Below are 22,135 nucleotides of genomic sequence, written 5' to 3'. Positions count from 1 at the left end.
GCGGGGCCTCGCGCTCGCTGTTGGTTCTCCCGCGCGAGGGGGCGGGGAGGAGGTTCTGAGCGACGTGCAGAGCGGCCAATGGGAGTGGAGAAACGGCGGGGAGCGGCCAATGGGGGTGGAGGGTCGGGAACGCGGACTTCCTGGAGACGGGGCCGGGCCGGGGCCTGGCAACGGGGCCCGGGGCCCTGCGGAGCCGCCGGGTGCGGGGGGGGCGGCACCGGGGGGGCCGGGAGGGGGGAGGGGGAGGGACCGGGGCTGTGGGGACCGCGAACGGGGGCACCGGAGGGAGTGGGGCCGGGGGGACCGGGGACCGGGGAGGCCGGGACCGGGGAACCGGGAGGGGACCGGGGGGGTCCGGGAGGGGGGAGCGGGGGGCACCGGGGGGCACCGGGGGGCACCGGGGCTGTGGGGGCCGGGAACGGGGGCACCGGAGGGAGCAGGGCCTGGGGAACCGAGGGAACTGGGAACCGGGGAGGCTGAGCCCAGGGGAACCGGGAGGGGACCGGGACCGGGACCGCGCCCCGCGGGGGTTTGCGATCGTTCCCCGCCCCCCCCGAGCCCCGGTGCCCGGTGCCCACCTCGGGGCAGCGCCGCCTTCCCCTTTGGGCCCGCTGCCGAGCCCCGGGAGAGGAACCGGGAGCCGCCCGGCAGCGGGCCCCAAAGTGCAGGGATTTGGGGAAACGGCCCCAAAAGGCCGCTGAGAGCCCCGTGCCCCCGGCAGGATGAACGTGGGCGTGGCGCACAGCGAGCTGAACCCCAACACGCGCGTGGCGAGCAGCCGCGGCAGCTGGCTGGCCTACGGGCTGGCGGTGGGCGCCCTGCACGTCGTCCTGCTCAGCGTCCCCGTGCTCAGCGTCCCCGTGGTCTGGACGCTCACCAACGTCCTGCACAACCTGGTGAGTCCCGGCCCCGCGCTGCCCGACTGGGGCTGCACCCGCACCGGGCACGGTTCGGTGGCCATGGGCTACGGAAGGTGACGGCCACTGCGGGCACCAAAAAATGGAAAGCGTGGAAAGGGGGAATCTGGGGTGCTGGGTCCAGCTCTGGGCTCCCCGGTACCAAACAGACCGGGATCTCCTGGAAAGGGTCCAGTGGAGGCCACGAAGGTGATACGGGGCCTGGAGCATCTCCCCTGGGAGGAGAGGCTGAGACCTGGGGCTGTTCGGCCTTGGGAAGAGAAGACTGAGGGGGGGTCTCCTCAATGTGTGTAAATACCTGAGGGGTGGGGGACAGAGGGATTTGGCCAACCTCTTTTCAGAGGTCTGTGGGGACAGGACAAGAGGCAACGGCCACAAAATGGAGCCCAGGCAGTTCCGCACCAACAGGCGAAAGAAATTCTTCACAGAGAGGGTGCCGGAGCGCTGGGACAGGCTGCCCAGGGAGGCTGGGGGGGCTCCTTCTCTGGAGATCTTCAAGGCCCGTCTGGAGGCCTCCCTGGGCAGCCTGCCGGAGGGAACTGCTTGGGCAGGGGGTTGGTCCCGAGGAGCTCTCTGCCCCTTGCTCTGCCTCGTGTCCAGGAGCTCCCCCAGCCTCAGAGCAGCCTGAGCTGGGCTTCACTGACGTCCCCCCCCCCAAATCCCCGCAGGTGATGTACTTGCTGCTGCACACAGTGAAGGGGACCCCGTTTGAAACCCCGGACCAGGGCAGGGATCGCCTCCTCACGCACTGGGAGCAGATCGACTACGGGATGCAGTGCACCTCCTCGCGCAAGTTCCTCAGCATCTCCCCGGTGGTGCTGTGAGTGCCGCGCCGCGCTAAACCGGGCAGAGGGGAGCCGGGCGGGGGGCTGGGGGGGGGCTTCCAGGGCTGCTGCTGGCACAGCTCAGCGCATTCAGCCCCTGCACAGACAGGTCCCGGGGGTTGGGAGGTTTTCCCAGCTGAGGCGCTGGGGTTTTATACAGGAAACAGCAGCGAGGCCCCCCCCAAAATCCCCGCCCTGCCCCCGGGGAAGCAGGGCAGCGCAGAATAACCCGCGGGCTCCCTCTCTCCCCCCCCCAGGTACCTCCTCACCAGCTTCTACACCAAGTACGACCCCGCACACTTCGTGATCAACACGGCCTCCCTGCTCAGCGTCCTCCTGCCCAAGCTGCCCCAGTTCCACGGCGTGCGGCTCTTCGGCATCAACAAGTACTGAGCCCCCCGCGCCCACCGCCCCCTGGGGCTGGGCACACCAGCTCCTGCCTGCAGGGCTTCCCACGGGGGTTTTGGCAAGGTTCCTGCGTCTCCTGAGGGCTCCTCGCTGGGCCTTCAGCTCCTGCTGCTTTGCTGGAGATGCGTGAGCTGGACGGGGCGAGCCGGGCAGGTCGCACACACACCCCCCACACTCCCTTGTGACCCCGTGGCGGTGGGGAAACACCCACCAGGGGAGAACTGTCAACCAGAGGGAAGAGCAACCACCCTGTGCCTCCTTCATCCTCGTGTTTTGTGCAATTTCACCATCATAAAGGCCCCCCAGAGCAGAGCAGCCTCCTCACAGCAGAGCCCCCAGCCAGGAGAACACCCGCAGCCACCCCAGAGAGTGCCTGGAGCCAGCACCCCGCCCCGCAGAGAAGGGGGACGCTTCTAAACCGTGCTTCAAGCTGGGAAAAGTGGTAAGAAAGAAGAACACGGCCGTTAAACCCCAGCTGCTCACACCTGGGAGTACAGAGGGTGGCAGGACGCAGGCAGGGCTTTTTTACGTGACTTCATGTAAAAAGAAATCCAAATAAAAACGGCTCCTGGGCCTCAGCATTAGGGAAATGTGCCGAGTGTCCCTCAAACCGTGCAGAGCTGAGGCTGGAGAAGTAAAACCATCGCGGCTGAAAGTGTGCAGGGAGCCTGGCGGCGGTGCTGAGGACGGCTGCGCACCGTGAGCACAGCGACTGCGCGCTGCATTCGCTGTATTAATAGAAAGGGGATGTGCGGGGTCAGAAATAGGGGGGAGCGAGCAAAAAGAAACTGCTGCAAATGCAGCACGGAACGTGCTAGAAGCTGCCTGGCCCCAGAGCTGCTCTGGCTGGAGGGGGCTCGCTCACACCCCTCTGCTGCCCCACAGGTGTTTTGGGGTGCGCGTGGAGGGAAGGGGCAGCAGCCCCCCCGCCACGGGCACCTGGGCTCCTACAACACCCCCTGAAGAGACCTGGGGGGGGGGTCGGTCCAGCACGGCCCCCGCTGTGCCCCCCCCGGGGGTTCTGTGGCTGCCTCCGGCGCAGTTCCTCCCGCTCACCCCAGCCCCACCAGCTCACAGTTAACTTCTAAACACACGGATTACTTTAAAAAAAAAAATAGATTTTTTTTTATTTCAAAGAGCCCTTGTAGTGCCCGACAGAGCACGGCCTCCCCCGCCCAGGGAGCGCCCCCCCCAGCACCCACGGGGTGCTCAGCGCTGGAAGGGGCGCCGCACCTTCTTCCGCCTCTTGTGCTTGGCATCACCCTTGGGGGCTCCCCCCTCGGTCCTCGGCGGGGCCCCGGCTGCAGCCGCGGCCCCCGGGGGAGCTGCGGGCGGGGGGGGCGACGGGAAGCCCCCGGGCATCGGTCCTGAGGTCCCCTGGAACACGCGGGTGAAGAAGTCCTGCAGGTCGGCGGCGGAGCTGGGGCTGCCCTTGGAGGCGCTCCTGCTGGCAGGAAGGCGGCGTCTGGGTGGGCTCCTGGGGGGGGCCAACAGCCCCCAGCCCCCCCAAACCCCCCACTCCACCCCCCCAGCAGCAGCCAGGCCTCGGCTTCACTCCCTGCTGCCGCCGGTCCCCGTCCCGCCACCAGCACTGACCTCTGCCGCCCGCCCGCGCCGGCGCTCCGCGCCCCGAAGGAGATGTGGTAGGGGACGCGGTGGGTGTCGGGGCAGATCCCCACGCGCTGGCAGCCGGCCCACTCTGCGGGGAGACACACGGCGTCACCGGGGGCTCGCCCTGACACCCCCACAGGGGGCTGGGGAACGCGGGCGGCGGCACCCACCGGTGATGTCGTAGACCTTGCCGTCCATCACGGCCAGGTAGGTGATCTTCAGCCCCAGCAGGCTGGACTCGGCCCAGAAGTCGCCCTCCTCGGCGGGGTGCAGCTGCCCGCACTCGGCGCAGTAGCGGGCGCTCAGCGGGTCGCGGTCCAGCTCGAACCTCCTGCGGGGCCGGCGCTGCATCAGCCCCCACCGGGGCAGCACCGCGGGGCCGGGACGGAGCCCACGGCCCAAACACCTCAACCCCAAGCGGGGCCGGGAGCCTCGGGACCTACTTGTGCTTGCCCTGGCACTTGCTGCACATCATGGTGTTCATGGCCTCCTTCAGGTCGTCCTGCAGCCGGCTCAGGAACTCGTTGACGGACCGGCTCAGCTCGCTCTCTGCCATCCGCTTCCTGCGGCCACGGGGAGAGAGACGGGGTCAGAGCCTGGCGCTGCGGGGCTGCACGAGACCCCCGTGGGGGGACGGGGCCGCAGACGCGGTGCTCTCCCCGCTCCCCTCGCAGAAGGACCCGGTGGGGCTCCAGGGGGTGAGGGCACCCCCGCAGCCCCCCGCCCGCCGCCCCAGCCCACTCACATCTCGTACTCCTTCCTCCTCTCGGGGTTGCTGACGATGTCCCAGGCCGCCCGCAGCACCTTGAAGGCCTCCTCAGCTCGCGGGTGCTCGTTCTTGTCCGGGTGGACCTGGGAGGCACAGGGGGGGTTCAGCGCCGCGTCCCAGGGGGGCCGCAGCTCGCCGCCAGCCCCCAGCCCCCCGCTCACGCACCAGCACGGCCAGCCGGCGGTACGCCTTCTTCAGCTCGGCGTCCGACGCCGTCGCCTCCACGCCCAGCGCCTGGAAGGGGTTCAGCTCCTCCTCGGGCACGTCGGCCATGGCCAGCAGGCGGGCCACCTCCTCCCCGGAGCTGGCGGCCGGAGCCCCTGGGTCGAGGCCCGGCGCCGCGTCCCCCGGCCCGCAGCCTGTCCGTAACTCCCCGGGGGGAGCCCGCCACCTCCGCAGCCAGTCCCGGAGGCGCTGGCAAGTCCCGGCCGCCCCGAGCAGCCCCCACGTCCTGCGGAGGCCGGTGGCGTCGAGGAACGCCGCGAGCCGGGTCCGGCCCAGCCTGGCCACGCCGGCGGCCACGGCGCGCCAGCAGAGCCGCAGGCAGCCCAGCAGCAGCACGAGGAGCAGCAGCAGCAGCGCGCAGAGCATCCACAGCAGGCGCCGCGCCACCTCCGCCCCGGCCCGCAGCCCCCGGGCCGCCCGCAGCCACCCGCTGCGTGCCCGCTGCCCCACGCGCCGGCCCCAGCTGCGCACGGTGCCCGGTGCCGAGCCCAGCTCCACGGCGCCCAGGTGGCAGCAGGAGCAGAGCAGGCGGCCGCCAGCCTCCGCGCACAACCTCCGCGCCTGGCCCAGCGCCGCCTCCAGCAGCGCCTTCAGCCGGGCCAGCTCCTCCGTGCGGGCCCCGCGGCTCCGTTTCCTCGCCGGGCGCTGCCGCCGGCCGCCCTCCTCCTTCTCCTTCTCCTTGGGGGCCGAGCGCGGCCGCTGGCGTCGCCGGGGTCTCCGGGATCCCTTCCCCGCGCCCCCCGGGTCCTCTCCGGTTGCGTCCTCCTCGCCCTCCTCGGCCTCGCGGGGTGCTGGCGGTGGCGGCCGCTGCTCGGTGGCGGCGCAGCGGGGGCAGGCGAGGCCGCAGGAGCCGTCCCGGGCCCGGCACCGGCAGCAGCCCCCGGTGCTGGAGCCGTCTCCGTCCCCGTCATCGTTGCCGTCGTCTTCCGTGGTGGCGGCCGCCGGTCGCAGGCCGCAGCTCCCGTTCCAGGCGGCGCTGCCCGGGGGGGCCCGGCCGCCTCCCCCCCCCCCTCCTCCTCCTCCTCCTCCTCCTCCTCCTCCTGCCCCGGCCCCGGGCGGTTCCCGGTTCCCGCCGCCGCCCCCCTCGGCCTCGGCCGCTGCCCCGCGGCCCGGCGGGGGCTGAGCCATGGCGGCGGCCCCGGGAGTTAGGTCACCGCCATCGCCCCTGCAGCCGGGAGCGGAGTCAGCGGGGCCCGGGGGTAACGGAGGGAACCGGGGGGGAACCGGGAGGGTGGGGGCCGCTACCGGGGGGACCGGCGGGGGAACCGGGGGCTGGGAGCGGCCGCGGGAGGCAGGCCCGGGGCGGCCCCCGGGGCCCCGCCGCGCTCCCCGAGCGGTGCCGGTGCCGGTGCCGGTGCCGGCGGGGGGGGGGTCTCCGCCTCCTCCCGCCCCCCCCCGGGTCCCTCGCGCGCCTCACTTCCGCCTTCCGCCCGCCCGCCGCCGCCGCCACGCTCGCTTCCGGGGGCGTGGCCAGGCCCGGTTGCGTCACCTGCCCCGGCCCCGCCCCCTCAGCGAAGCCCCGCCCCCTTTAACCCCTTCGGTGCCGGGCGCGGAGTCGCCGTCCCGCGCTGCCCCCGGGCGGGGCTGGGACCGGGGCTGGGGCTGGGCCCGGGCTGCCCCACGCGTGTCCGTGCCCCCGACGTGCCCGCGCCCCCCTGTGTGCCCCGGTCCCATGGCAGGTCCCAGCCCCACGACGGGCACCGGCCCCCCACGCGTGTTCGTGTCCCCACGCGTGTCCCCAAAACCCCGCGTGTCCCCTCCCCACGCGTGTCCCCTCCCCCACGCGTGTCCGTGTCCCTCGTGAGCTTCTGCCCCCAGCGCGTGTCCGTGTCCCCCACGCGTGCCCCTGCCCCATCCCCACTCGTGTCCCCTCCCCACGCGTGTCCGTGTCCCGCGCGTGTCCCCGCCGCCCCCCCCCCCCCGTGCCGAGCTCCCCTCCCCGCTCCCATCCCGGCCCCGCCGCGGCTCCCCCCGCCCCGCTCCCGCCCCCCGCCGCCCCCAGCCCCGGCCCCGGCCCCGCTCCCTGTCCCGCCCCGCACCGCCCCCGGCCCCGCTCCCAGCCCCGCTCCCGGTCCCGGTCCCGGTCCCGGCCGTGTGTGAGCCCCGCGGCCGGGCCGGGTCCCGCCGCCCCCGGAGCGGGTGAGTCCCGGGACGGGGCCCCCGCGCCCCCCGCCCCCCGCCGCGGCCCCGCTCCCAGATGTGCGGGGCGGGGGTGGGGTGGTCGGGGGAGGGGGGTACCGGGGGAGGGGGCTCCCCCCGCGCGCGTTTCCGCCGCCCCGGGGCCGGGAAGGGGGCAGCAGGGGGGGGGGGGGTCCCGGCGCCCCCCAGCGTGGCCGCCCCGTGCGCCCCCAGCCCGGCGGGGATGGAGCCCGGAGCCCCCTCGGTGCCGCGCTGCCGCCTGGAGCCGCGGCCCCCCCTCGAGCCCGGCCCCGCCGCGCTCTGCGCCCTCGGCTGCCTCCTCGGCCTCGTCTGCGGAGGCTTCGGTGAGCGGGGGGCGCGGGGGGGGCACGGGGAGGGGGGGTCCAGCGGGGAGCGCCGTGGATGGGGTACGGGGGGCACGGGCAGAAAGGGGACATCGGGGGACAAGGGGTGCCACGGGGGGACGGGGTGCAGGGGATGCTGTGGGGCACAGCCAAGGGGGTGCAGTTTGGGGCGGGGGGGCACAGCCAGAGGGGATGGCCCAGGGGGCACCGTGGGATGTGGTGGGGGGGCACGGCAAGGTGGGATGGCACCAGGGACACTGTGGGAGGTGGCTGGGGGGGGCACCGCAAGATGGGGACATGAACGGGGACATGGTCGGGGGGGGCACGGCAAAATGGGGATGTGACTGGGGACACCGTGGGAGGTGGCTGGGGGGGGGCACAGCAAGATGGGACATCATGGGGGACGCTGTGGGACATCACTGGGGGGGGTACGGCCAGACAGGGATGTCACCGGGGATGTGACTGGGGACACCGTGGGACTTGTCCGGGGGGGGGGCACGGCCGGAGGGGTGGCACCGGGGGCAGAGCCCCCCCGGTGAGCCCCCCCTGGCCCCCGTCAGGCTACCGCTGCTTCAAGGCCATCATGTTCCTGTCGGGGCTGCTGCTGGGCTCGGCCGTCATCTTTGTGCTGTGCTACAAGGAGCGGGTGCTGGAGACGCAGCTGAGCCTGGAGGTGAGCGCGGGCATCGCGCTGGGCATCGGGGCGCTGTGCGGGCTGCTCACGGCGCTGGTGCGCAGCGTGGGGCTCTTCACCACCGGGCTGCTGCTGGGGCTGCTGCTGGCCACGGCCGCGCTGGTGGCCACCGCACCGCTGCTGCAGCCGCAGAGCCCCTGGGTGCCGGCGGGGGGGCTGCTGGGGCTGGCGCTGCTCTGCGCCCTGCTGGCCCTGCACTGGCAGAAGCCGCTGACCGTGCTGGCCACGGCCGTGTGCGGGGCGGCCGCGGTGGTGGCGTGCGCCGATTACGCGCTGGAGGCGCTGGCCCTGCTGCTCTACGTCTACGACCGGCTGCGGTTGGCGCCGCCGGAGCCGCTGTGCTGGTACAGCTGGGCCGTGCTGGGAGCCTGGCCCGCGCTCAGCCTCCTCGGAGTCCTCGTGCAGTGGAAGCTGACGGCCGGGGGCTTCTCCCATAGTGACGGTGAGGGGGGGTGGGGGGGAAAGGGATGGGGAGTGGGGGGGGAAAGGGATGGGGAGTGGGGGGGGAAAGGGATGGGAATGGGGGTGGGAAGGGGATGGATAATGGGAGTGGGGATGGGATGGGAATAGGGATAGAAATGGGCACGGGGTTGGAAATAGTCATGGGAATGGGGATAGAGGTGGAAATGGGATGGGATTGGGATGGAAATGGGGGTGGGGTTGGGATGGGATGGGGACTGGGATGGAAATGGGCATGGGAATGGGCAGGGGAAGGGGGAGAGGGTTGGAAATAGGCATGGGGATGGGGATAGGGACAGAAATGGGATGGGATTGGGAGGGAAATGGATGTGGGAAGAGGGACAGGGATGGAAATGGGGATGGGACAGGAACTGGGATGGAAATGGGCACAGGAATGGGGATAGGGATGGCCCCAGGGGGGAAATTGGGATGGGGTTTGGATGGGATGGAAACGGGCACGGGAATGGGCAGGGGAAGGGGGATGGGGGAGGAAATGAGGACGGGGTTGGGATGGGGACAGAGATGGGGGCAGGCACCACACTGGGGTGAGCCCAGTTGGGAGGGACGGGAGGGGAAAAGAGGGGGGAAAGGGGGCATTGGGGCCATGGCAGAGGTGGGAGCTGGAGATGGCAACGGGGAAGGGGCCGGGGATGGCAACAGGAGCAGCGGGGGGGGGGGGGGGAAACCACCAGGGTGGGGCCGGAGGTGGCTACGGGGACGCTGAGGGTGCCGGTGGGGGCCGGGGCTGAGCCCCCTCCCTGCTCAGCGACCCTCAGCCGGCGCCAGAAGCGGCTGCAGCTGCTGCGCATCCGGCAGAAGGAGGCCAAGCGCCGCCAGAGCCCGGCCCCCCCCGAGGGCACCTACCGCCGCAAGCCCCCCCCCGTCAAGCGCTACGCGGGCGACGTGCTGGCCCCGGTGAGCGTGCACCCACCTGGGGGGGGCAGCAGGCACCCCAAAACCCCCCCCTGACACCCCCGTGTCGCTGTCCCCCCCCCCCCACGATCCCCCCAGAGCTACATCCGGAGCCTGCGGGACCGGCAGCTGGAGAGCGCGCCCCCCCCGGCCCCCCCGATGACGACTGCGGCTCCACCGTGCCCCTCACGGCCCCCCCCGCCGCGCGGCCCCCCCTGAGCGGCCCTGGGGTCCCCACCGTCCGTGCCTTGGGGCGCTGCCCCCCCCCCAGTTTGCTGTGCCTGTCCCGTAACCAGCCCCAACCCCCCCCTTGTGCCCCCCCCTTGCAGTGCCTGCCTGGCCCCTGCGCCAGCCGAGACCCCGTACAAATAAAGGCCCTCGTTTATTTTTGCAGGACCTACCCAAACACTGTGCACACCCCCACGCCCCCCCCCAGGACGCTCCCCTTGAACAGAAAGATCTGGGGGGGGGGGGGGGGGAAGGGGGCAGGAAAAAGCAGCACTGAAATGGGGGGGTGGGGGGGCTCTGGGCAACCGCTGCTGCACCTTGTCACATATTGGGGGGGGGCACAGGTGGCAGGGACCCCCCCACGGCCCCAGCTTTGAAAAAATGGGGGCAGGAAGCGCTGTGAGCACCCCCCCAGGGCCCCCCCTTGTGCCCCCTGCCCTTCAGCAGCTCTGTGCACACGGAACCCACCCTGCCACGGCCCCTCCCGGTACCCCCACCCCTTAAAACCCCATCCAGGAGCCCCCAGCCCCGCTGACCCTACAGACCACCCCTCCCCTGAGCCCCCCACATCCCCCCCAGCCCCAGTACAAACCAGTCCAGTGAACTGGCACCACCCCAGCACCACCCCCCCGCAGGATCACCCCAAACACAGCCCCACTCCCGGGGGGGGGGGGCACAGCCCGGGCTTGGGGGACACCGTGCCCATCCCGCTGCCCCTTCCCACGGGGACCAGAGCCACAGGAGCCCCCCCCCAACACATCCCGGGGGGGGGATGGGTTTTTTTGCACGGCGCTGCTGGCGCTGTCCTTGTCCCCGAGGAGCAGCCGGAGGCGAGCACGGGGCCGCTGCCAGCATCACCCGGGAAATAGGGCACGGGGAGGGGGGGCCGCTGGGGGCCGGGTGCCCCCGCTGTGACACCGCCTGGCAGGACACAAAGGCGGCTCTGTCCCAGCGCGCGGCCCCAACGGTGACGCTGGCACTGACACGGTGGGGGGGTGGAGGATGAGGAGGGGGAGGAAGAGCCCCCCTGCCCCCCCCGCCCTCCTGTCCCCCCCCCCCAGGGAGCTGTGAGCAGGGAGAGGCAGAGCCCGCGCCCGGCGCCGCGTCACTGCTGCAATTTTATTATTGCGTGGTGTTTAAAAACAAGGGGGGGGGCGGCAACACAGCACGGGGGGGGCTGGGGAAGGAGGAAAGGGAGAGCCACGGCCCCCGCCCCGCCCGCAGCACCACCGCTCCCCCCCTACCCCCGGTAAAATTAAAAAAAAAACAACAAAAAGGAGGAGAAGAGGTGTCTGACAGACGCCGAGTTCCTACCACCGATAGCTGGGAAATTAAAACGACAAAAAAACGACCAAAAAAAAAAAAAAAACTGTTCTCAAAAAACAAAAAACGACACCGGAACAAAACCCAGGGGCCCGGCGCTCAGTGGGGGCACCCGGCCCTCGTGCGCCCCGTGCCCGCCGCGCGCCCCCCCCCCAGGGCCGGCCCCGCGCCCCCCTCCCCTCCCTTTGCTTCCCACCCCCCCTCCCCAGCCCCTTACAAGTCCAGCTCCAGCTCCTGCAGCTCCTCCTCCAGGGCTTTCCGCCGGCCCAGCTTCTCCAGCTGCTCCTTGGTGGGCTGCTTGATGTCGCCGGAGTCGAGCCTCTGCTGCAGCTCCTCCACCTGCCGCAGCTTCTTCCTCAGGCTCTTGATCTTCTTGGCCTTCTCCGAGGCCGCAGCTTCGCCGTCGGCGGGGCCCTGGGTGCCGCAGGCCGGCTGCGGCGCGGCCCCCGGCGCGTCCCCCCCCAGGGAAACCTTCTCCAGCGAGTGGCTCAGTTCGTCCGTCTCCCGCTCCCCTTTCTCCTGCTGCTGCTTCCTCTTCTCCTTGCGTTTCAAGTTCCTTTTGGCCGCCTTGGACAGTCCGCTCTCGCCTCCCTCCGCCTTGCCGGGCTGCTTGCCGGGGGGCGCGGCAGCCTCCAGGCTCAGCCCCGGGGGCAGCTCGGGTTTGCTCTTGAAGAATTTGACGTATTTGTTCTCGTACCTGCGCGGAAGGAGAGGCGCTGACCCCCGCCGAGCCGCGACCCTCGGCGCCTCCAGCCCCGTTTCGGCCCCCGTCCTGCGCTCTGCCCCGGCCCCGCCGCCGCCGCCCCCCCCCCCCCCGGGCCCTGGGGGGGCCTCCTGGCGGCGCAGCCGCCGGATACGTACCGTGAGCGCGCGGCTAAGGGGGGTCAGAATTGCTCGGGCACCTGGAAAGAGACCGAGACCCCGAGACGTAACCCGGCTGGGGCGCGCCGGGGGCGGGCTGGGGGCTCCTGGCTTTGCCGCGCTCCCCCGGGAGAAGGATTGGAGGGGGGGGTCACGGTGCCTCCGCCCGGGGACCCCCCACCCCGGGATCACCCCCCCTCCCCTCCCTGTGTTCCCGGTGCCCCCCCCCCCCGGTGCCACACTTACACCGGGACCTCCTCCTGCGGCACGTAGCCCTCCTTCACCCGTCGCTGCTTCCGCCAGGTGCCGTCGGGGCGCTGCGTGGAGGCGATGTACTTCCCTGCGGGGGGGGCGTGCTGTCGGTTGGGGGCCCCGGGAGCCCACCGGGAGCCCCCCGGGACCCCCCCTTACCCCGGGAGCCCCCCGGTGCCACAACCCTTAGCCCCGGGAGCCCCCCGTTCCCCACCCCCAACCCCGGGAGCCCCCTAGAACCCCCCCACCCTGCTCCGGGAGCTCCCCTGAAGCCCCCTCCCCACCCCGGGAGCCCCCCCGACACCCCCGGGAGCCCCTCGGGCGCCCCCCGTGCCCCGGGAGCCCCCCGGACCCCAACCCCGAGACCCCCAGACCCCCCCCATCCCGTGTCGGGAGCCCCCCGGGACCTCCCCCTCCCCCTGGAGCACCCCGCCCGCCCCCCCCATCCCGGTGACCCCCCTCAGGCCCCCGCCCCCCCTCCCCGGGAGCCCCTCGGGGCCCTCCCGGTGCCGGTGCCGCGCTGGGGGCACCCGTACAGCCGGTAACGGGCCGAGGGGAAGGGCAGGGCCCAGCCCCGGGGGGCCGGGGGAGGGCGGCGGGGCCGGGGGAGGGTCCCCGGGAGCACCGGGCCGGGCCGGGCCGCGCTCACCGGTCTCGTCAGTCACATAGGGAGTCGCCATCTTGCGAGCGCGACACACTTCCGGCCTCCGGGCCCCGCCCACCGGAAGTGGCGGCGGCGGCGGGGAGGGAGGGGACGGGAGGGGGAGGGGAGGGCGGGAGCCGCCGCCGCCATTTTGGTTTTAAAGGCGCCGCGCCCCGCTCGGGGGAGGGAGGAGGGAGGGGGGGGGCCGGGCCCCGCCCCGCCGTGACGGGAAGGGGGGGGGGGTGGGGGGAGGGGAACCGGGCCCGCCCCGTGCCCGCAGGCCCCTGAGGTTCACCCCGCGGCGCCCCCAAAACCGCCACCGCCCCACCGCGATAACGGCGGCGGGGGGGGGCCGGTACCGAGGGGGGGGGGGGGAGCAGAGGCACGGGGGGGGCCGTGCCCGTTGTGTGCCCCCAGCCCCGGGGCAGGCAGGATGCGGCGCCGCCCGCCCCCGCGGGGATTTCCCCGGTGCCCCCCCCCCCACGGGGCCGCCCCCCTCCGCCCGCCCACGGGGGCGCCGCGATTTGGGGCCCCCCCCCCCCCCGGTTCCCCCCCGGTCCCCTCCGGTTCCCTCCGGTCCCCCCGCACCCGGGGGGGGCCCAGGATGAAAGCACCGGGGCCTCAACCCACGGGGTGGGGGGGGCGGTGCGCCCCGAAGGGTGGTACCGGGAGCACCGCGGGGGCACCGGGGGGCACCGGGGGGGCTTCACGGAGCCGGCAGTGAACGACGGCGGCTGTGGGGGGGGGGGAAACCGGGGGGAAACCGGCGCACCGCTCCCCCCCCCCGGGGGCCGTGGGGCTCCGGGGTTCCCCCCCCCCCCGGGGCTCCCCCCCCCCCCGCCGCACGTGCGCCCGGTGCCGCCCCGCCCCGCCCCGCCGGGCCGTGATGTCAGCGGGGCCGGGCCGCGGCGGGAGCGCGGGCACCGGGACGGGGCTGAGCGGCGGAGCCGGGACCTGAGCCCAGCCCGGCCCCGGCAGGTACCGGCACCGGCACCGGCACCGACGGGGCGGGCAGCGGTGGGATGGGCGGGGACCGGGTGGGACGGGGAGGGGGGGGAACGGCACCGGTACCGGCACCGGGATGCGTCGCCCCCGCCCAGGGGGAGCCGAACGGCATCGCGCGGACGGGAACCGGGAGGAACCGGGACGGGCACGGAATGGGAACGGGAACGGGGCCGCCCGCGAGCACCGGGCGAGGAAACGGCGGCACCGGGTGAGGAACGGGAAGGAAGCGGCGCCGGCGGGGCACGGCCCGGCTGCAGCCCGGTGCCGCCGCTCCCCGCCCGGTGCCCGTTCCCGGCCCCGTTCCCGGCCCCGTTGCTCTCGGTGCAGCCCCCGGGCGCGGCGGGTTCCGGGACTCCGAGCTCCGATCCCGGTCCCGTCCGGGAAAAAATCGGGCAGCGGGGGGTGCGCGGCGGAACCGAAAGGCCCGGCAGGGCAAAGGGGGTGTCGGGGTGGGGGGGGGTCCCCGCCGTGCATCCCGGCCCCGCCCGCCCCGGTGCTGGGCGCCGCCGCCTCCCACCTGCACGCCCCGGAGCCGTCCCGGAGCTCGGTGCCGCCCCCTACGGGACCGACGGCACCGGGACGGGCTGGGGGCGCCCCCCGGTGTCCCCCCCCCCGGGGCAGCCCCGGGCGTGGGCGGCCCCGTTCCTCCCGGTGGTGGCACCGGGAGGAGGAGCGGGGGGGGGGCTGCCCCGTGCCCCCCCCGCGGCCCCGCTCCGTGCCCGTTACTAAATAAGGGAAGCGGCCGCTGCGCCGGGGGGGTCCCGGGGGGCTGCGCCCGGCTTCGGGGCTCCCCGGGGGGGGGGGGGTCCGGTGCTGGGGGGGGGGGCTCGCAAAGCATCGTGACGCACCCAAGGGTGCTACAGGAGGGGGCGTTCGGGTCACGTTTGGGTCACATCTGGGGGGTTTTGGGGCGGGGGGTGCCGTGCGTGCCCCCCCCCCTCCGTCACCCTTAGCCCTGGGGGGGGGGTGGGGGCCAGCGGCACCGGCCCTGCCCCGGCCCCGTTTGCCGCCTGCTCCCCGGTGCCACGCAGGGGGCAAAGCTCAGCCCCCGCCCTCGGGGACGGCGCCGCCGCGCCTGGGTGGCCCGGGGGTGGCACGGGGGTGGGGGTGAGGCCGGGGGGGGACACCGGGGGCGAGTGGGCACCCATGGGTGGGTGGCACCTGTGGATGAGCAGCACCCATGGGCGGCTGTCACCCGTGGGCAGGCGGCACCCATGGGCGGGTGGCACCCATGGGTGGTGTGCCCCCTTGAGGGGGGGGCACCCACGTGCCAGCGTGCACCTGTGGGCGGCTGTCACCCGTGGGCGAGCAGCACCCATGGGTGAGCAGCGCCCGTGGGCGAGCGCAGGAGCCGGATGCTCGCCCGCACGCAGCTGTGTTGGGGAAGCGTCTGCCCACGTCTTTTGTTGTTTTTTTGTTTCTTTTTTGTGTTTTTTTTTTTTTTGGGGGGGGGGCACACGCACGTGCCCGGGCGCCGCCGCCCGCGTGTCCCCCGCTCCCGCCCACGGGGGCACCCGGCGCCCGCGCGCCCTCCCCGCGGTGCCAGCGCCCGCCGTGCCGGCGCCTGGAGCCGGGCGCTGCCATCAATTAGTAATGGCCAAGGCGGGGTGGGGGGGGGCCCGGGGGGGGGCTGCGTGGGGCCGGCGACGCCATGCTCAGCCCCGGGGCTGTGGCCAGGGTGGGGTGGGGGGGTGGCCGGTACCACCCCCCCCCAGTCCTCATCGTCCTCCCCCCCCTGACAGCGGCGGTGGCACGAAGCCGGCGGCTGTCCCCACGCTAAGGGTGGACCCCCCCACTCTCTGCGCCCCCCCCCCCATGGGGCTGTGCTGGGGCAAATGGTGGGGTGAGGGGCAGGGGGGTGAAAGGGGGGGGTCCCCGCTGTGCCCCCACCGCAGCCCTCGCCCCGCAGGCCAGCCGGCAGCCATGGAGGAGAGCCCGGAGTGGGGCACGCTGAGCCCCGAGGAGTTCGCCCACCTCCAGAAGTACCTGGACTGTGAGTTTTGGGGGGGGCGGTGGGGTGGGGGGGGGACACAAGGGTGGGGGGGGGGTCCTCACACCCACGTCTCTGCCCCCAGACAGCAGCAAGAAGGTGCAGGACGTGCTGCAGGACTTCTACGGCGACGGGGCCCTGTCCCAGCACCTGCAGGGAGAGGTGGGTCCTGGGGGGGGGGGCCGGGGGCCGCACGCTGCCCCCCCCCCAATGTTCCTACAACCCCTCTGTGCCCCCCCCCCCAGTGCGTGGATTTCGAGGGCTTCAGGCTGTTCCTGCAGAGCTACCTGGAGGCGAGCGACGTCCCCGAGGCGCTGTGCCGCCACCTCTTCATGTCCTTCCAGAGCACGGCCCCCGGGCAGCCAGGTGAGGGACCGGGGGGGGGGCCAAGGGGGGGCCAGGGATGGACACCGAGGGGGGGGGCACGGGGCTCAGCACCATCCATCCCGGCAGGCAGCGGCCTCGTCTGCGTTAACGACGTCTCCTGCTACTTCTCGCTGCTGGAGGGAGGGCGCCCCGAGGACAAGCTGGAGTGTGAGTGGGGCCTGGGGGGGGGGGGGGGGGGGCAAGGGGGGGGCAACCCCCATCTCACCCCCTTGTGCCCCCCCCCCCCAGTCACCTTCAAGCTCTATGACAAGGATGGGAACGGGCTCCTGGACAGCTCGGTGAGTGGGGGGATCGGGGGGGTGGGCACAGGATGGGGACTGGGGGGCCTCAGGATGGGGGGGCTCAGGACGGGGAACGGGGGGCTCAGGATGGGGATCGGGGGGGTCAGGATGGGGATCGGGGGGGTCAGGATGGGCCCCCCCAGCCCCTTCCTGACGCTCGGTGCCGCAGGAGGTGGAGCGGATCATCACCCAGATGATGCGGGTGGCCCAGTACCTGGACTGGGACGTCACGGAGCTGAAGCCGGTGAGCGGGGCTGGGGTGATTGGGGGGGGGCTCCCCGCAACCCCTCGCGTTCCCTGTCCCCCCCCCAGCTCATCCCCACGTCCCCCCCCCCCCAGATCCTGCAGGAGATGATGCGGGAGATCGACTACGACGGCAGCGGGACGGTGTCGCTGGCTGAGTGGCTGCGCGGCGGCGTCACCAACATCCCCCTGCTGGTGCTGCTGGGCCTGGAGGTGGTGAGTGGGGGCTTGGGGGGGGGGTCGAGGCTGTGCCGGGTCCCCCCCCGGGCAGCTCTGAATCCCCCCCCCATGGCTGTCCCCAGCACATGAAGGATGACGGGCAGCACATGTGGCGCCTGAAGCACTTCAACCGCCCCGTGTACTGCAACGTGTGCGAGACGCTGCTGGTCGGGCTGCGCAAACAGGGGCTGTGCTGCACCTGTGAGCGGGACGGGGACGGGGTGGGGACAGGATGGGGTTGGGATCAGGACGGGGACTGGATGGGATGGGGTTGGGATCGGAATGGGGACCAGGATGGGATGGGGTTGGGATGGGGACAGGATGGGGTTGGGATCGGGACGGGGACTGGGATGGGATGGGGTTGGGATCGGAATGGGGACCAGGATGGGATGGGATTGGGATGGGGACAGGATGGGGTTGGGAGTGGGATGGGGAGCGGGATGGGGTGGGGATGGGGACAGGATGGGGTTGGGATCAGGACGGGGAGCAGGATGGGATGGGGATGGGATCGGGATGGGGAGCAGGATGGGATGGGGATGGGATGGGGTTGGGATCAGGACGGGGACTGGGATAAGATGGGGACAGGATGGGGTTGGGATCGGGATGGGGACTGGGATGGGATGGGGATGGGGACAGGATGGGTTTGGGATAGGGACGGGGACCGGGATGGGATGGGGACAGGATGGGGTTGGGATCAGGACAGGGACTGGGATGGGATGGGGATGGGATCGGGATGGGGGTGCAGTGGGGACAGGGATGGTTGTGGGATGGGGATGGGGACAGGGACCTGGTAGGGGTAGGATGGGGATGGGACAAGGACAAGATGGGGACAGGGACCGGGTGGTGTTGGGATGGGGATGGGATGGGGACAGGGACTGGGGGCTGTTGGGATGGGGCCTGGGGGGGCGCGGTGCTGGGCCCAGCCCCAGCTGTTGCCCGAGGCCCCGCCCCCTCCAGCTGTGCACGAGGCCCCGCCCACTTTGGGGGCGGAGCCATTGCACAAGACCCACCCACCTCGAAGCCGATTGGTGCCCGGCTGGACGCGGCGGTGGTGTGAATGGCCGAGGGGGCGGGGCCGGGGTGTGGGCGGGGCCTAGCTAAGCCCCGCCCCCTCCTTTTGGCCCCGCCCCCAGTCTGTAAGTTCACCGTCCACGAGCGCTGCGCCCGCAAAGCCCCCCCCAGCTGCATCAGCACCTACGCCAAGTCCCGCAAGGAGGCCGGCGTGAGTGGCGCCCGTCCGTCCGTCCGTCTGTCCATCCGTACATCCACCCGTCCGTCCATCTGTCCGTCCATCCATCCGTCCATCTGTCCGTCCGTCCGTCTGTCCGTCCGTACATCCACCTGTCCGTCCGTCCCGTCCGTCCATCCATATGTCCATCTGTCCGTCCGTCTGTCCATCCGTCCATCCGTTTGTCTGTCCACCCATATGTCCGTCCGTCCATTCCGTCCATCCATCTGTCCGTTCGTCTGTCCATCCATCCGGTCTGTCCGTCCATATGTCCGTTCATCCATCCATCCCGTCCACTCATCCGTCTGTCCGTCCATTCCCTCCACTCTGTCCACCTGTCTGTCCACCTGTCCACCCATCCGTCTGTCTGTCCATCCCATCTGTCCGTCCATCCATCCTTTTGTCTGTCTGTCTGTCCGTCCACCCATCTGTCCATCCCGTCCATCTGTCCATCCATTCCACCCATCCCTCTGTCCGTCCATCCATCTATTCATCCGTCCGTCCGTCCATCCCTGGCCCCGCCCGCCCGTTGTCCATCACTCCGCCCGGCCCGGCCACCTGTCTCGCCTTCTGCTCGTCCGTCCGTCCGTCTCTCCGTCCGCTCTCCTGACCGCCCTGCCGTCCGTCTGTCCGTCCGTACCCCCCCATCCTTACCCCCCCACCTCTCCATCCGTAACCCCCCCCGCGTCCATCTGTCCACCTGTCCCCCCCCACCCCCGTCCATCCTTATCCCCCGTGTCCATCTGTCTGTCCGTACCCCCCCGTCCGTCTGTCCGTCCATCCACGCCCCCCCCCCACACCCCCCTGCTGCTGCCCCCCCCAGGTCCAGGCCCACGTCTGGGTGAAGGGCGGCTGCGAGGCCAGCAAGTGCGGGCGCTGCCAGAAGAAGATCAAAAGCTTCCAGAGCCTGACGGGGCTGCACTGCGTCTGGTGCCACCTCAAGGTATGGGGGGGGACACACTTGGGGGGGGGGGGCACGGGGGGGCCGAAATTGATCCCGACCCCGTGCCGTGCCCCCCCCCCAGATCCACGAGGAGTGCCTGGCCGCCGTGCCCCCCACCTGCGACTGCGGGCTGCTGCGGGACCACATCCTGCCCCCCTCCGCCATCTACCCCGTGGTGCTGGTGAGCCTGGGGCTGGGGGGGGGTTTAGGGGGCTGGGGGGGTGCCCCTGGGGGGGGGACGTGGCCGTGACCCCCCCCCCGGGCACTCGCAGGAGCGGCAGAACAGCCAGAAGGACGGGAGCGGGACGCCGGGGGAGGAGGGACCCCAGGTCTTCACCACCCCCGAGGGACAGGCGCTGCGGGTGAGCTGTGCCCCCCCCCCAAAAAATATCCGTGTACCCCCCCCCAAATATCCCTGTGCCCCCCCCCGTGTCCGTGTCTCACCCCCCACCCCGCAGGTCAGCCCCGTGCCCGACACCCACCCGCTCCTCGTCTTCGTCAACCCCAAGAGCGGAGGGAAGCAGGGGGAGAGGTGAGGGGCTTGGGGGGCGCTGGGCTCACCCCTGACCCCCCCCCAAAAAAAAAAAAAAGGGGGAGGGGGGGTGGCCCCCCCCCAGCCCAGCTCCCCTCTCCCGCAGGGTGCTGCGGAAGCTCCAGTACCTGCTGAACCCGCGGCAGGTCTACAACCTGCAGCAAGGAGGACCCAACCCCGGGTGAGGAGGGGGCTGCGGTGGGTGCTGGGGGTAGGGGGGGGGGCAGCTTTGTCCTGACCCCCCCCACACCCTCAAATCCCCCCCCCCCTTTTCTCCCCCCAGCCTCAATTTCTTCCGGGACGTGCCGGATTTCCGCATCCTGGTGTGCGGCGGGGACGGCACCGTGGGCTGGATCCTGGATGCCATCGGTGGGTCCGGCACCCCCCGGGGGGGGGGTCAGCAGTGCCTGGGACCCCCCCCCAAACCCCCCTACAACATCCCCCCCCCTCCTGACCACGCTTCTCCCCCCCCAGACAAAGCCAACCTGCCCCGGCGGCCCCCCGTGGCCGTGCTGCCCCTGGGGACCGGCAACGACCTGGCCCGGTGCCTGCGCTGGGGTGGAGGTGAGCGGGGAGCGAGGGGGGGGCCCCGTGTGCCCTTGTCCCCCCCCCCCCACCACCACCATCCCTACCGTGTCCCCCCCCCCCCCACAAACACCCCCAGGCTACGACGGGGAGAACCTGGTGAAGATCCTGAAGGACATGGAGGGCAGCAGCGTGGTGCAGATGGACCGCTGGCACCTCCGCGTGCTGCCCGCCAGCCCCGCCGAGGAGGGCGACCCGGTGCCCTACGAGATCATCAACAACTACTTCTCCATCGGGGTGGTGCGTTTGGGCTGGGGGGGGGGTGGGCAGGGGGTTTAGGGGCGGGGGGCACGGCCTCAGAACCCCCCCACGCCATGCCCTGCGCCCCCCTCCCCAGGACGGCCTCCATCGCGCACCGCTTCCACGTCATGCGGGAGAAATACCCCGAGAAGTTCAACAGCAGGTGGGCACCGCGGGGTGGTCCACATGGGGGGGGGCACGTCCCCAAAACGTGCCCTCCACACCCTCCTAACGCGCCGTGCCCCCCCCCCCAGGATGAAGAACAAGCTGTGGTACCTGGAGTTCGCCACCTCCGAGACGCTCTTCGCCACCTGCAAGAAGCTGAAGGAGTGCCTGAGCATCGAGGTGAGCCCCGACCCGCGTCAAAAACAGACAAAATAAACAGCAAATAGAGCAAATGGGAAAAACAAAGTTCTGACGGAAAGAGGAAATATAACACCAAAATATAGGAAATATAACAGCAAATTCAGGCGTGCCAAAAGGCAGAACACTGCTTGCCATACAGACCAGCACCGGGTCCTGGGGAGCTCTGTGCACTGCCGCTGGTAATGCAGCTGGGTGGGAGATTTCGGTCATTAAAGATGGGAATTGGACAAGGGCTGTCACTGTACGTGTGGCTCCTTTCCTTTCCCCTTTTCCCCTTTTCCCCTTTTCCCTTTTTCCCCTTTTCCCCTTCCCCCTTTCCCCCCTTCCTCCTTCCCCCTTCCCTTCCCCTTCCCCTTCCCTTTTTTTCCTTTCCTTTTTTTCCCTTTCCCCTTTTTTTTTCCCTTTCCCTTTTTTTTCCCCTTTCCCTTTCCTTTCCTCCTATGTATTCAGGTATAATCCCTATTATTTAAGAATTCCTACCATGTCAGGCATGCAGGTTCAGCCCCCTACTTCTAAACAGACTCAGTCCCTATTTATTGCCACCAAACGGGATCTGCCAAAAGAGACGGAAAGGAGGCTGCGGCACCGCGGTGCGCCCCCCTCCCCAAGCACCCTGCCCTGATGTCCGTGTGTCTGTGCCCCCCCCCCAGTGCTGCGGGACCCCCCTGGAGCTGCGGGGAGCGCTGGCGGGGGTGGCGGTGCTCAACATCCCCAGCATGCACGGAGGCTCCAACCTCTGGGGCGAGACCAAGCGGCCCCTGGGCGAGGCGAGGCGGGGGCCCGGCACCGAGCAGCCCCCGGCCATCACCGACGCCGAGACCCTCAAGACCTGCGTGCAGGGTGCGTGGGGGGGGGGGGGGGTGAGGACGGCTGTCCCCCACCCTGGGGGCTGTCCTGAATCCCCCCCCCCCCTCCCCTAGACCTGAGTGACCAGCGGCTGGAGGTGGTGGGGCTGGAGGGGGTGCTGGAGATGGGGCAGATTTACACCGGGCTGAAGAGCGCGGGCACCAGGCTGGCCAAGTGCTCCGAGATCACCCTGCGGTGAGCCTGGGGGGGGCCGGGGGGGGCTGGGGGGGTGCGGGCTGTGCCCCCCCGGGGGTCAGGGTGCTAACCGAGGGGGGGCTGCTTCTTGCAGGACGCTGAAGCCCCTCCCCATGCAGATCGATGGAGAGCCCTGGATGCAGCCCCCCTGCACCGTGCGTGCCCCCCCCCACAGTGGGGTGGTCCCCACAGCCCCCTCTGCGTCCCCCCCAGCCCCTCTGAACCCCCCCCAATTTCCCCACGCCCCCCAGCCCAGCCCACAGATCAAGATCACCCACAAGAACCAGGCGCCGATGCTGATGGCCCCCCCCCCGCGCTCCTCCAGCTTCTTCGGCCTCAAGAAGGGCCCCGTGGAGGCCTGAGGGGGGCAGCGCCCCCCCCCCCCCCTCCACCTCCTGCGCTGCGCCCCAGGCGGGGCCCAAGGACCAAAGCCCTGAGCAGGGGCAGGCACCTCGCTGCCCCCCCC

At 71.7% G+C, this 22,135-nt stretch overlaps 5 protein-coding genes across 9 annotated transcripts; 3 read left to right on the top strand and 2 right to left on the bottom strand.

The window, feature by feature from the left end:
* Nucleotides 1–68: 68 nt before the first annotated feature.
* Nucleotides 69–2,733, top strand: ORMDL2 (ORMDL sphingolipid biosynthesis regulator 2). 2 transcript variants are annotated; one of them, XM_038171685.2, is made up of 4 exons: nucleotides 69–200; nucleotides 722–896; nucleotides 1,586–1,737; nucleotides 1,999–2,733. In XM_038171685.2, exons 1-4 carry the CDS (start codon nucleotides 79–81, stop codon nucleotides 2,132–2,134), a joined length of 585 nt encoding a protein of 194 aa, XP_038027613.1. In that variant the 5' UTR covers nucleotides 69–78; the 3' UTR covers nucleotides 2,135–2,733. The 2 variants fall into 2 exon arrangements, with proteins under 2 accessions (XP_038027613.1, XP_038027615.1); XM_038171687.2 differs by lacking the exon at nucleotides 69–200 and having other exon boundaries at nucleotides 397–896.
* Nucleotides 2,734–3,246: 513 nt separating this feature from the next.
* DNAJC14 (DnaJ heat shock protein family (Hsp40) member C14) lies at nucleotides 3,247–6,374 on the bottom strand. The gene is made up of 6 exons (XM_038171679.2): nucleotides 4,695–6,374; nucleotides 4,506–4,612; nucleotides 4,204–4,323; nucleotides 3,931–4,091; nucleotides 3,746–3,848; nucleotides 3,247–3,593 (listed from the first exon to the last, which is right to left on the bottom strand). Exons 1-6 carry the CDS (start codon nucleotides 5,880–5,882, stop codon nucleotides 3,359–3,361), a joined length of 1,914 nt encoding a protein of 637 aa, XP_038027607.2. The 5' UTR covers nucleotides 5,883–6,374; the 3' UTR covers nucleotides 3,247–3,358.
* A 366-nt stretch (nucleotides 6,375–6,740) lies between these two features.
* On the top strand, nucleotides 6,741–9,922 carry LOC119714716 (transmembrane protein 198-like). Of its 4 annotated transcripts, XM_072031800.1 has the most exons (5): nucleotides 6,741–6,893; nucleotides 7,107–7,237; nucleotides 7,798–8,373; nucleotides 9,207–9,305; nucleotides 9,402–9,922. In XM_072031800.1, the coding sequence occupies exons 2-5, from the start codon at nucleotides 7,117–7,119 to the stop codon at nucleotides 9,905–9,907; spliced, it is 1,302 nt and encodes a 433-aa protein (XP_071887901.1). In that variant the 5' UTR covers nucleotides 6,741–6,893; nucleotides 7,107–7,116; the 3' UTR covers nucleotides 9,908–9,922. The 4 variants fall into 4 exon arrangements, with proteins under 4 accessions (XP_071887901.1, XP_071887900.1, XP_071887903.1 ...); XM_072031799.1 differs by lacking the exon at nucleotides 6,741–6,893 and having other exon boundaries at nucleotides 6,941–7,237; XM_072031802.1 differs by lacking the exon at nucleotides 6,741–6,893 and having other exon boundaries at nucleotides 6,960–7,237; nucleotides 9,167–9,305; nucleotides 9,402–9,600.
* Nucleotides 9,923–10,691: 769 nt separating this feature from the next.
* On the bottom strand, nucleotides 10,692–12,775 carry PYM1 (PYM homolog 1, exon junction complex associated factor). The gene is made up of 3 exons (XM_072031808.1): nucleotides 12,616–12,775; nucleotides 11,961–12,054; nucleotides 10,692–11,550 (listed from the first exon to the last, which is right to left on the bottom strand). Exons 1-3 carry the CDS (start codon nucleotides 12,644–12,646, stop codon nucleotides 11,067–11,069), a joined length of 609 nt encoding a protein of 202 aa, XP_071887909.1. The 5' UTR covers nucleotides 12,647–12,775; the 3' UTR covers nucleotides 10,692–11,066.
* Nucleotides 12,776–13,429: 654 nt separating this feature from the next.
* DGKA (diacylglycerol kinase alpha) lies at nucleotides 13,430–22,042 on the top strand. Its single transcript, XM_072031810.1, has 24 exons — nucleotides 13,430–13,587; nucleotides 15,524–15,607; nucleotides 15,690–15,766; nucleotides 15,850–15,970; nucleotides 16,058–16,138; nucleotides 16,220–16,269; nucleotides 16,442–16,516; nucleotides 16,612–16,731; nucleotides 16,818–16,935; nucleotides 17,868–17,956; nucleotides 18,786–18,905; nucleotides 18,988–19,086; nucleotides 19,178–19,267; nucleotides 19,364–19,437; nucleotides 19,544–19,618; nucleotides 19,721–19,806; nucleotides 19,912–20,001; nucleotides 20,102–20,264; nucleotides 20,360–20,425; nucleotides 20,517–20,607; nucleotides 21,279–21,468; nucleotides 21,549–21,669; nucleotides 21,764–21,824; nucleotides 21,933–22,042. Exons 2-24 carry the CDS (start codon nucleotides 15,538–15,540, stop codon nucleotides 22,029–22,031), a joined length of 2,226 nt encoding a protein of 741 aa, XP_071887911.1. The 5' UTR covers nucleotides 13,430–13,587; nucleotides 15,524–15,537; the 3' UTR covers nucleotides 22,032–22,042.
* Nucleotides 22,043–22,135: the final 93 nt, after the last annotated feature.

Source organism: Anas platyrhynchos, chromosome 34, assembly GCF_047663525.1.
Source record: "Anas platyrhynchos isolate ZD024472 breed Pekin duck chromosome 34, IASCAAS_PekinDuck_T2T, whole genome shotgun sequence".
NCBI lineage: Eukaryota > Metazoa > Chordata > Aves > Anseriformes > Anatidae > Anas > Anas platyrhynchos.
The sequence above is the reverse complement of the archived record's forward strand: the minus strand, read 5'-3'. Positions and strand labels throughout refer to the sequence as shown.